General features: G+C 46.7%; 1 protein-coding gene across 4 annotated transcripts in view; it reads right to left on the reverse strand.

The window, feature by feature from the left end:
• The window catches only part of adcy9b (adenylate cyclase 9b), a 168,172-nt gene that overhangs the window by 22,270 nt on the left and 132,973 nt on the right, over positions 1 to 12,929 (reverse strand). For all 4 annotated transcript variants that reach the window (XM_086001011.1, XM_086001010.1, XM_086001009.1 and 1 more), the window contains exons 3-5: positions 10,676 to 10,780; positions 9,800 to 9,999; positions 7,343 to 7,445 (exon numbers count right to left, since the gene is read on the reverse strand). In XM_086001011.1, the coding sequence (XP_085857137.1) occupies positions 7,343 to 7,445; positions 9,800 to 9,999; positions 10,676 to 10,780 (408 nt within the window). The remainder of the gene's footprint in view (positions 1 to 7,342; positions 7,446 to 9,799; positions 10,000 to 10,675; positions 10,781 to 12,929) is intronic.

Here is a 12,929-nt window from a genome sequence, read left to right on the forward strand (position 1 = left end):
GAGTCTGCAAAGGGATATAAACAGGTTAAGTGAGTGGGCAAGGTGGAAGATGGAGTATAATGTGGGGAAATGTGAGGTTATTCACTTTGGTTGGAAAAATAGAAACACAATATTTTTTAAAATGGTGAGAAACTATTAAATGTTGGTGTTCAGAGAGATTTAGGTGTCCTTGTACAGGAAACACAGAAAGCTAGCATGTAGGTACAGCAAGCAATTAGGAAGGCAAATGGCATGTTGGCCTTTATTGCAAGGGGGTTAGAGTACAAGATTAAGGAAGTCTTACTACAATTGTACAGGGCTTTGATGAGACTACACCTGGAATACTGTGCACAGTTTTGGTCTCCTTACTTAAGGAAGGATATACAGGAAACTTTCTGATATCCGGCACCGACGGGACCGAGCTGGTGCCGTACCATCAAAACTGCCGTACAAACCAGCGCTAATGTTAAAACATACGGAGCTTTTGAGCTCCGTATGAATCAACAAACCCTGTTGCTTAACAACAGCTTCAAAACAGTCGGCCGCAGCTTAAAAGCATCTCTGTAGCTAAGCAACAGCTTCAGCTAGACCTTGCAGAGCCTGACTGGAAAAAAAAGCAACGAGAAGTAAAAAAACTTATAGGAAACGGCTCCTGAATTTTGCCGGTAGATAGAGCTTTCCGACATTTAACCTCTGGTTAAACGAAAGTTTCCTGTACTTACCTTAAAGGCGGTGCAACAAAGTTTCACACTAGATTGATTCCTGGGATGAGAGGGAACATAAAAACTGACTGTAAAAGCTTCTATAGATATGTGAAGAGAAAAAGATTGGTGAAGTCAAGCGTAGGTCCCTTGCAGTCAGAATCAGGGGAATTTATAATGAGGAACAAAGAAATGGCTGACCAATTAAATACATACTTTAGTTCTGTCTTCACAAAGGACACAAATAACCTCCCAGAGATGTCGGGGAACATAGGGCTCGATTTTAACGCAGCCGATAGGCGGGCTTTTAGAAGCGTGGGGGGGTTAAAATCGCAAGACCTGAGGGTCAGGACCCCCCGCGCCTGGTTCCCACCTCCACACCATTTTAACCTAGGTGACAACTCTACTCTATGTCCCATTTTGACCCGAATCAGTCCCGCCTGCAACAGGCGGGACTGGTCTTTAGGGCCCTTAAACAGCACTGATTGGCCTTTATAATCCCATTTTAACAGGCCCTTGCCTGTTTAACCCTTTTCCCACGTAAAACACACCTGGTGGGGATCATGCCTGTGAAACCTGGCGTGCTGACTATCAGCTGCAGGTCCAGCATTAAAGAGGATATTTGATCAGTCATCATTTGCAGGTGGCAGGACTTTGTTGTCTCAGGTCTGGGGCAACTTTTACCAGGCCTAACCACACCTGTGGAAGGTTGGAGCCTCACACACTTCTCCAGTGTGACCTCCTGCGAGACCCCTCTCACCACCCTCGCTCAGCGCTTCCTCAACTGAGGCACCTACCAGAAGCATGGGAGGCCTTTTTTTCCTTCCCCTTTTGGCATTAGAGGACCTCCAGGCCCATTCGCGAAATGACACACGCCACAACTGCAGAAGTTGCCATCAGAATTTTTATGAAAAACACACAACTGATGGCAAAATTTTCACAAAATACACAGCATTTCACCCAAGTGACCATTTGTGCTTTACTTTCCTCTTACGTGTGCTTCTACATAGTGATTCCCCTGTGGCTTCAGCAGATGTGGAGGCCCCTTGCTCACTTTCCTGCTGCTCCTGTCGCGACACCTTTAGCGGGCGTCCTCTGGGATGGCGAGCCTGTGAGGGCTCGTCAGCAGTCTGCTGCTCCTGCAGCTGTGCAGGGGTTGAGACCTCTATCTCTGTTGGGTGTGTACTCCGGCAGGGCTCTGACCGAGGGCTCTGCAGTGGCATGGAAGTGTGAGCGCTTGGAGAGGAGCCCCCACTTTCCTTGAGGTCTGCCACCAACCTCCCGCTCATGGGTCAGGTCCCCCTCAGTGCCTGCAAGTGGCTTGATGCACATCAGGGGGGCCATGGGGACCCGTACCTACAATGGCAGTCCTACTCAGAAGGACTTCCATGAAGGTCTGGTTTTTCTGTTCAATAGATGCCCATCGCTCCTCAAGAGATGTCATTCTATTCTGAACACTCACCATGTTTTCCATACCCTGGCGACTAACCTCCTCCATGGCCGTAGCCCTCCTCTCCTCTACCGTAGCCAGCCTTACCACGGAGGCAGCAATCATTTCCACGTAGGTAGCCATCCTTTCCGTGTTGATGCGTTCATGCGCCAATGACTCCACAAAGGCTCTGCGCTCATGTTCGCTATGGACTCCTCCATTCGCTCCACACTCGCAGTGACCCTAGAGACAAAACCTGCCAGAGACTCCTGCATCTGTGCATGGAGTTCCATCATCTCTGATCTTACGGATGGACCCAGAGGCAGAGGGTCGACATGCAGCTGAGCCGAGCTGGCAGAGTCCTGCGCCCTCCGACGAGGACTCTCCACAATCTGCTGATGCTCACTTGTGAGCTGTGATACACCAGGTGACAACTCTACTCTATGTCCCGTAGGTCCCACCGAGGTGTGAGTGTCTGCGCTGGTGCTGGGTGCGCTTATTTCTGCTGACGCTGCGCCCTCAGAGGTTGCAGATTCCTCTGAGGAGTCTAGCTGCTCAGGCTCTTCCTCCTGCACAGTGGGGACGGGGGCTCTCGATGGTCCTGTGGGGGAGTCAAGGAAAAAGTTAGAGATGTGATGCCAAGGTTACATGCACATTGCATTTTGCAGATGATCATAAGTCCATATGATGTAGCTTCAGAAGCATTATCAGCGACTCATGCAATGCCAATGAGAGAGATGGAAAGCTATTCTGTCACCAGCTTGCGGGGATGCTCCTGCCTGTCCTTCCCCAACGTCCACATCTCGGTCAGCCCCGGCAATCTCCAGGACGCCTTCCTCCTAGGTGGTGAGCTGGGCTAATGAGGGCGGCCCTCCTCCTGTCCTGGCTCGCTCTCTCCTGTTGTGAGCTCTCTTTTCCTGCAATAAGGGAGACAAGTGGAGGTTGAGTGAGAATGAAGGAGTGAGTGCAGAGATTGCATAGCACAGATACTTAGAAGGAGACAAAGATGGAGTGAGGTTGCAATACCAAGGGCCCTCCCTGTGTGTTGTCAGCTGTGTTCAAAGCATCAGAGTGGGAGGGAGTGTGAGGGCTGCATGGTGGCATAGTTCTGTGAATGTGAGCATAAAGAGCGAGGGAATGCGTAAGGGTGCATGGATATGAGTGTCTAGTGGGATGTGCAGGAAGAGATTGCTAAAGCTGAGTGCTGGTGAGGAAAGGCAATGGGGATCAGATTGAGGGTGATGGAAACATCATACAGTACTTACTTTTCCAGTGTGAAGGTGGTCATGGAATCTTTTCCTGCACTGCAACCATGTTCTTTGTGTGAGCCCCAAGCAGCTGACTTGACCTGCCACCTGTAGCCACACAGCCTTGGTCTGGCTGGGAGACCTATTCCTCCCTGAAGAAGGGAACAGGACCTCCCTGTGGGCCCTAGCACCATCCAGTAATGCCTGCAGTGAAGCCTCATCAAATTTGGGGCAGATCTGGCCCTCCCGCTGGCCGTTGCTCCTGTGCCATCTTAATGGTGAAGTTCGGGAGCCTGCAGAGGAAGCAAGGCTTGCTGTGGACCTTAAAAGCAGCAGCAATGATGACGTCATATTCTGTGACTTTCTGACTGGAAATACTCAATTGCCAAGGCTTCCCACACGCTGGAAATCAATTGGCAAATTGAGCTAAAATTGCATCAATCTCATAGACCCATTTGGAATCGTGTGGGGATCACTAAATTCGGGGAACCCGCCAATTCCCCGCACCGGAGATAAAATCGACCCCATAGGGTCTAATGAGAGGGAGGAACTGAAAGAAATCAGTATTTGTAGGGAAATTGACGGGATTGAAGGCCGATAAATCCCCAGGGCCTGATAATCTACATCCTAGGGTACTTAAGGAAGTGGCCCTAGAAATAGTAGATGCATTGCTGGTCATCTTCCAAAATTCTATAGACTCTGGATCAGTTCCCATGGATTGGAGGATAGCTAATGTAACCCCACTATTTAAAAAAGGTGGTAGAGAGAAAACGGGGAATTATAGACCAGTAAGTCTGACATCGGTAGTGGGGAAAATGCTAGAGTCCATTATAAAAGATGTAATAGCAGAGCACTTGGAAAACAGTGACAGGATCGGACAAAGTCAACATGGATTTACAAAAGGTAAATCATGCTTGACTAATCTACTGGAATTTTTTGAGGATGTAACTGGTAAAATAGATAAGAGAGAACCAGTGGATGTGTTGTATTTGTACTTTCAGAAGGCTTTCGATAAGGTCCCGCATAAGAGATTAGCGTGCAAAGTTAAAGCACATGGGATTGGGGGTAGGGTACTGACTTGGATAGAAAACTGGTTGGCAGACAGGAAGCAAGAGTTGGAATAAACGGGTCTTTTTCCAAGTGGAAGGCAGTGACTAGTGGGGTACCGCAGGGATCGGTGCTAGGACCCCAGTTATTCACAATATATATTAATGATCTAGACGAGGGAACTAGATGTAATATCTCCAAGTTTGCAGACGACACAAAGCTGGGTGGGCGTGTGTGCTGTGAGGAGGATGCCGAGAAACTCCAGTATGATTTGGACAGGTTGGGTGATTATACTGCATTTGCCATGCACCTGCCCAATGTGGATAAATGCGAGGTTTTCCACTTCGGTGGCAAAAACAGGAAGACAGATTATTATCTGAACAGCAATAGATTGGGAAAAGGGGAAGTGCAACGAGACCTGGGTGTCCTTGTGCACCAGTCGCTGAAGGTTAGCATGCAGGTGCAGCAGGCGGTTAAGGCGGCAAATGGTATGTTGGCCTCCATAGCGAGAGGATTCGAGTACAGGAGCAAGGGTGTCTTGCTGCAGTTGTACAGGGCCTTGGTGAGACCACACCTTGAGTATTGTGTGCAGTTTTGGTCACCTTATCTGAGGAAGGATGTTCTTGCCATGGAGGGAGTGCAGCGAAGATTCACCAGACTGATACCTGGGATGGCAAGAATAACGTATTAGGAGAGATTGGGTCAATTAGGCTTATATTCGCTAGAGTTTAGAAGAATGAGAGGGGATCTCATTGAAACTTATAAAATTCTAACAGGACTAGACAGACTAGATGCAGGAAGGATGTTCCCGATGGCAGGGGAGTCCAGAACCAGGGGTCACAGTCTAAGGCTAAGGGGTAAGCCATTTAGGACTGAGATGAGGAGGAATTTCTTCACCCAGAGAGTGGTGAACCTGTGGAATTCTCTACCACAGAAGGCAGTGAGGCCAATTCATTAAATATATTCAAGAAGGAGTTAGATATATTTCTTAAGGCTAAAGGGATCAAGGGATATGGGGAGAAGGCAGGGACAGGGTACTGAATTTGGATGATCAGCCATGATCTCATTAAATGGCGGAACAGGCTCGAGGGGCCGAATGGCCCACTCCTGCTCCTATCTTCTATGTTTCTATGAGGAGAGATTGAGCCTATACTCTGGAGTTTGGAAGAATGAGAGGTGATCTCATTGAAACAAAGAAGATTCTGGGGGGGATTTACAGGCTAGATGCTGAATTGTTGTTTCCCCTGGCTGGAGAGTCTAGAACTAGGGGTCACAGTCTCAGGATAAGGGGTCAGCTATTTAAGACTGAGATGAGGAGGAATTTCTTCACTCAGAGGCTTGTGAATCTTTGGAATTCTCTTCCCCAAAGGGCTGTGGATGCTGTGTCGTTAAGTATATTCAAGACAGATTTTTGGTCTCATGGGGAAATCGGGCAGGAAAGTGGAGTTGAGGTTGAAGATCAGCCATGATCTTATTGAATGGCGGAGCAGGCTCCTAATTCTTATATTCTTATGTAATAGCCATATTGCACGCTGGGGAAAAGAACAAAAATTTAACTAGCTCCAAGATTTCCATGCCACCTCAGTCAGCAGAGCAGCACCTAATGATGAGAGGTTCCTGCAATCAATGGCTGCTGTCAGAACCGGGAAAACTGATGGGATTTGCATCAAAATGGGTGACATTTTCAGCCAGAGAAAAAAAAAACCTAGACATCAGGTGATTGAAGTTTAATACTGAACTACATGGGGCAGTGGAAACATAATTAGATTGGGTACAAAAATATTCCTTTCAATTCAGTCGCTCCCAAGTAACTTTAGGTCTCTCAATGACACCAACACTGAAATACCGATTAACCACCTCTAAGCTGCACAACATTGCGTTCAGGTAACGTGGCACCAGTGTTACCACTTAAATCTGCTGGAATCCAGGTCAATAGAGCCCAATCAGAACAGATCTCCAAATTAGGCCAAGTTCCTTGCAGTCTGAACTCAGGAATCTGCCAGGTTTGGGCAAGGCTTAGAACTTCCAAGAGAATCTAGAATCTGGGCATTGGGACAAACTGGGATCCCTTGGAATCTCCCAATGGAATTTTAGGGAGAATCCCTGAATTTACTGCCTAATATAGAATATTGTCCTCCCCTATGGTGAAGTGAACTCTAGATAGTTCTGCTGTGGGACCCCAACATAATTACCCATTTGGGTTATTTTTTTCTCCTGCTCCATGCCCATTACAGAGGAGGAACTCTTACTATTGGGAACTAACTGCTGGACCCAACTGCAGCTTGTACATCTAATATACCTGTGAACCCAACTGTGTGACATTGTAGAGTTTATATTGATAATTCTTATCCCTTCTATGCCCACCTGGAGCTCAGTTCTGGGACAGTTAAAACAAAATCAAAACCACAGAGTACTCTCATCCTCCAAAGTGGGCGTCATTCTGCAGTACTTGCTAATATGGGGCAAATTTTAAATTGAGTACAGGAAGAGTGTGGAAAACATGTACATCATTTGAAGTGGCAATCTAAAATGATGTGCAGTCTCCAGTTTTGCCCCAAGTCCTAGTTTGTCAGAATATTCAAAAGGGACAAACTGTGGTACAAAATGATTGGTGTCACGGGCCAGTAAGCTTCTTCAGTTCTACTTATACAGTCAAAACCTGAAGACATGCACAGCACACTACATTCAATTTAGAACTAAATTGTTACCTCAAAAATGCTATCCTGAGTCAAGGGTTAAAATGAAAACCGATTTTAGGTTCTAACTGAATGTCCTGTCACACACACTGTTACTGCAGAGTGAACAAGACTGCATGGTCAGAACAGCATTGTTTTAAGGGATTATCTTAGTGTTTAGAAGAAAAGACTGCATACACAAAATACACTGCGGTCAATCCAATCAGTAAATAGGGCATTAACGAATGCAGACTACATCCATACCTCATCTTGATAGCTGCCTCTATAAGCTTTCTCCAAGCTTGAATCCAAGAAATTCAAGCTGAATTTGTTAATAGGAGGTTTGAAGAAGTATTCGTCCATTAGCCTGTAAATATATATATATGTATGTATATTATAACAAGCTTCTAAAATCGTGGGAACGCCACAAACCGATCTCGCTTTTAATAAACAGTAGAACACAACTTAATTTCTTCAGGTAACAAGCCAAAGCTATAAATTAAAAAAAATTAGGCTATATTCCCATTTTCACACCTAGTGTGCTAAACTGTGTTTTAAGTCTCTCCGATCTGCTAAAGTCTGACCATTAACATGAAAATCCTAATGGTGAAACAGGTGGGGGTGCAAGCCGTAGTATCTAATTAACAGTCATGCTCCATAGATTAAGATAAAGCATGGTTGACCTCTGCCATAAAATAATAAAAGACCAAGCGAAACAAGAGAATGCAATCCTGCATAAATCAACAGAAAAACAAGAAAATTACAGACAAAATGTTTTTTGTTGCAGTAATTGGGTGGCCAAGAGGAATGGTGGAGAGCCGAGGTTCGATTTCCAACCACGGATACCCTAATCATGGCAACTCGGAAGTACGGAGATATTAACTCTGATGGGGATTCAGTCATGAATTTTATGTAGGTCTCCAATTATAGCCAAGACTATACCAACACTGCCATTTCCTAGTCACCAATTCCTGGTGTCCCCATTATTTATCCTGGTTGTGTCTGAGTGATTGTCAAAGCAGCAACAACCTGCATTTATATAGCACCGTTAAAGTAGTAAAACTTCTCAAGGCGCTTCACAGGAGCGTTATCAAACACCGAGTCACATCAGGCGATATTAGGGCAGATGACCAAAAGCTTGGCCAAAGCGTGTCTTAAAGGAGGAAAGAGGTAGAGGCGGAGAGATTTAGGGAGTGAATTCCAGAGCTTAGGGCCTAAGCAGCTGAAGGCATGGCTGCCAATGGTGGAGCGAATAAAATTGGGATACGCACAAGGCCAGAATTGGAGGAGTGCAGAGATCTCAGACGGTTATAGGGCTGGAGAATGGTTAGAGAGATATGGAGGGGGGAGGCCATGGAGGGATTTGAAAACAAGGATGAGTATTTAAAAATTGGGAGTCAATGTAGGTCAGTAAGCACAGGGGCGATGGGTGAACTGGACTTGCTGTGAGTTAGCATACAGGCAGAAGAGTTTTGGATGAGTTCAAGTTTATTAGGGAGGCTGGCCAGGAGTGCATTGGAATCGGTATAAACTGCATGGATGAGGGTTTCAGCAGAAGAGAGTCTGAATCCATCAGGCAGTTAGTCACTGGCCGATCTTCAATGTTTAGATCCATTAATTCACTGCTCAAGTAGGTCGGCAAGCAGTTTGGGGCATCAAATGTTTGGGCAAAGACACTGAGCCAAGAGCTCAGGTGCTTGTTTCCATTTACAAACTGGTAACTGGTCACAGAGCAGCCGAGCATCGTTACTTTATTAAGCAGCACCCAGGAAGTGTTATTTTGAACATCTCACAGGGGAAGCGAACTGTGACGGAGTAAGGGTTCCTCATCCGTTTGGCATTCTTGTGGATTCCTACCTAGTGGCCGACATGGATTTCAGACGCTGTTTGCAGCATTTGACTCAATTCAAATGCATTACGAGTAAAACATTTCTAAAACAACAGTAAAAATGTTTGGACTGCGAGTGGGTGGAACGAGCAGTGATCAGAATGGCTATGGGTTGGGTTTACATTTCTGGGGAAGGGAGAGGATGAGAGAGAATGTGGGAGACACTAGAGTTCGGCAGGGAATGCTTGTTGGGTCAAACAAACTTTCTTGCTCACAGTGAATGCCACCATGTCTCAGAATTCCTCAGTCAATACAGCGCAGAGCAAAAAGCTGGCACTGCATGGCTTGAATGTACCTTCAGACAGCTATGCATGATCAATGGCAGAAAGCTCACACCCCACCCCACCCCACCAGCTGAAGAAGTTGCAAGAAAATTGGGGGTTGGGGGGGGGGGGGGGGGGGGAAAGAAGAAGAAAAAAAGAAAACATTCTCAAATGCTGTTGCAGTCTTCAAAATGGTTAAATGACAGAATGTTAAGGCGCAGGTATACTTCACTGAAGTGCTGTAAAGGATATTTCTACAATTACTGGCATCACACAACTGGCCTTCATTACTTTGCTTATAGTTAGTATCACTGGTTAAACGCAGCTTGGAGTAAGACATGGACAGTAAATTACTGCCTATTCAACACTGCAGGGGAACTTCACGATGTACGATATAAGCAAATCTGTGTTAAAGTAACGCCTGCTCCTTGCTCCATAGGAACAGGAGGCAGCCACTGAGCCCCTTGAGCCTGTTTCGTCATTCAATTAGATCACAACTGATATACATCTCAACTCCATCTACCCGCCTTGGTTCCATAATGCTCAATACCCTCAACTAACAAAACATACCTGTCCTCCTTAATGACACTGACAAACTGAGCGTCCGTTTTCTCCCGGATCTGCTTGGAGCGTAGCGGAAGCAGTCCATCCAGCTGCCTCTCGCTCTGCAGCATCTCAAACAGTGATGTCTGGCTGTTGTTTAGCTTTTCTTCCTCTGGGGGACTCAGCAGGCCATTTTGGGCCTTCAGACTTCGTCCTGCGGATGGTGCCTACACGAGAGAGAAAGGGCTCTGTGACTTCACCACATTACAGAACAAAAGGGACCTTTAGACAGTGTTACACGGTTAACCTGTGCTTGGATAAATTCTAGCTATCGCACAGCAAATGCACCCAATGTGAAATATGGGCAAAAAACTTCTTACACTAAAGACACAAACACTGCAAATGTATTGAAGTAAATGGTTTCCACTACACTTTGCAATCAGTGCCTATTGAGAAATCAACTTTATAATCTGTACAATGCCAGAGTTGAAATATTTGCACCTTTACTGAGGAAATGGTAATTTTACATAGAATTTACAGCACAGAAACAGGCCATTCGGCCCAATTGGTCTATGCCAGTGTTTTTGCTCGACACGAGCCTCCTCCCAGCCTACTTCATCTCAACCCATCAGCAGATTGTTCAATTCCTTTCTTCATGTACTTATCTAGCTTCCCCATAACTTCTCATATTGCAAGCCATTAATAAGCTAAGACATCATCACATGGTACAAGCTTAGAGCAGGTAGTATCTTAGAGCTCAAGTCCAAGTCCAAACCCAAACTCAGTTGGCAAATTACATGATTGGATACAAAACAAAAAAAAGCCTCCAATTTCACCTCGCCAATTTTTAAAAAGTTGCATCCTATACCAAGTTTTGGTGCTACATCTGCTATGCATTGGTACCTTGACATTTCTGCGCTCATCTTGACATCCATTCTGCACAGTGCTTTCCTCTGTGCTGGCATCGGATCCAGGGACCAGCAAGACACTACAGGATGGACACGTGGGCTGGAAAAGAAAATGCAGGATACAGTTTAGAAGTACCATCCTTACAAGAGGCCTCAAATATTATTCAGTAGAGTTCACGTCTCAATTCAACTATTGCTCAGTTAGTGGATTTTATTTTATTCGTTCATGGGATGTGGGCATCGCTGACAAGGCCAGCATTTATTGCCCATCCTTAGTTGCCCTCGAGAAGGTGGTGGTAAGCCACCTTCTTGAACTGCTACAGTCCGTGTGGTGAAGGTACTCCCACAGTGCTGTTAGGGAGGGAGTTCCAGGATTTTGACCCAGCGACAATGAAGGAATGGCGACATACTTCCAAGTCAGGTGTGTGACTTGGAGGGGAACTCGGAGGTCGTGGTGTTCCCTTGTGCCTGCTGCCCTTGTCCTTCTAAGTGGTAGAGATTGCGGGTTTGGGATGTGCTGCCGAAGAAGCCTTGGCAAGTTGCTGCAGTGCATCTTGTAGATGCTAGGCACTGCAGCCACAGTACGCCGGTGGTGGAGGGAGTGAATGTTTAAAGTGGTGGATGGGGTGCCAATCAAGCGGGCTGCTTTGTCCTGGATGGTGTCGAGCATCTTGAGTGTTGTTGGAGCTGCACTCATCCAGGCAAGTGGAGAGTATTCCATCACACTCCTGACTTGTGCCTTGTAGATGGTGGAAAGGCTTTGGGGAGTCAGGAGGTGAGACACTCGCCGCAGAATACCCAGCCTCTGACCTGCTCCTGTTGCCACAGTATTTATGTGGTTGGTCCAGTTAAGTTTCTGGTCAATGGTGACCCCCAGGATATTGATGGTGGGGGATTCGGCGATGGTAATGTCAGTGAATGTCAAGGGGCAGTGGTTAGACGCTCACTTGTTGGAGATAGTCATTGCCTGGCACTTGCGTGGCCCAAATGTTACCTGTCACTCATCAGCCCAAGGCTAAATGTCATCCAGGTCTTGCTGCATGCGGGCATGGACTGCTTCATTATCTGAGGAGTTGCGAATGGCACTGAACACTGCAGTCATCAGCGAACATCCCCACTTCTGACCTTATGATGGAGGGAAGGTCATTGATGAAGCAGCTGAAGATGGTTGGGCCTAGGACACTGCCCTGAGGAACTCCTACAGCAATGTCCTGGGGCTGTGATGACTGACCTCCAACCACCACAACCATCTTCACTGGTTGGAGTCATACCTAGCACAAAGGGAGAGGCCCCCCCCGCCCCCCCACCCCCGCTGATTCCCACTGACCAGTTTTATAAGGCTCCTTGATGCCACACATGGTCAAATGCTGCCTTGATGTCAAGGGCTGTCACTCTCACCTCACCTCTGAAATTCAGCTCTTTTGTCCATGTTTGAACCAAGTTTGTAATGAGGTCTGGAGCCGCGTGGTCCTGGCAGAACCCAAACCGGGCATCAGTGAGCAGGTTACATACATAGATACATAGAAGATAGGAGCAGGAGTAGGCCATTCGGCCCTTCGTGCCTGCTCCGCCATTCGATGAGATCATGGCTGATCCTTTAATTCAGTATCCCGTCCCCGCCTTCTCTCCGTAACCCTTAACCCCTTTTGCCCGTAGAAATATATCTAATTCCCTCTTAAATATATTTAATGAGCTGGCGTACACTGCCCTCTGTGGCAATGAGTTCCACAGGTTCACCACTCTGAGTGAAGAAATTCCCCCTCATCTCTGTCCTAAATGGTTTAGCCCTTATCCTTAAATTATGTCCTCTAGTTCTGTTCTCACCTGCCAAGGGAAACATTCCTTCTGCATCCAGTCTGTCTAGACCTGTCAGAATTTTATACACTTCTATGAGGTCCCCTCTCAATCTTCTAAACTCCAGTGTGTACATCCCTAAACTACATAGTCTCTCCTCATAGGTCATTCCCGCCATTCCTGGTATCAGCCTGGTGAATCGCCGCTGCACCCCCTCCATGGCAAGAACATCCTTCCTCAGATGAGGCGACCAAAACTGTACACAGTACTCGAGGTGTGGTCTCACCAGTGCCCTGTACAGCTGCAGCAAGGTATCCCTGTTCCTGTATTCTAACCCTTTTGCTATGAAGGCCAGCATACCGTTTGCCTTCTTGACCGCCTGTTGCACCTGCATGCTCGCCTTCAGTGACTGGTGTACAAGAACACCCAGGTCTCTCTGTACTTCCCCCTCTCCC

The sequence above is a fragment of the Somniosus microcephalus genome, chromosome 11, assembly GCF_052327205.1.
Source record: "Somniosus microcephalus isolate GS21.2 chromosome 11, FLI_Smic_1.0, whole genome shotgun sequence".
In the NCBI taxonomy this organism is placed as follows: domain Eukaryota; kingdom Metazoa; phylum Chordata; class Chondrichthyes; order Squaliformes; family Somniosidae; genus Somniosus; species Somniosus microcephalus.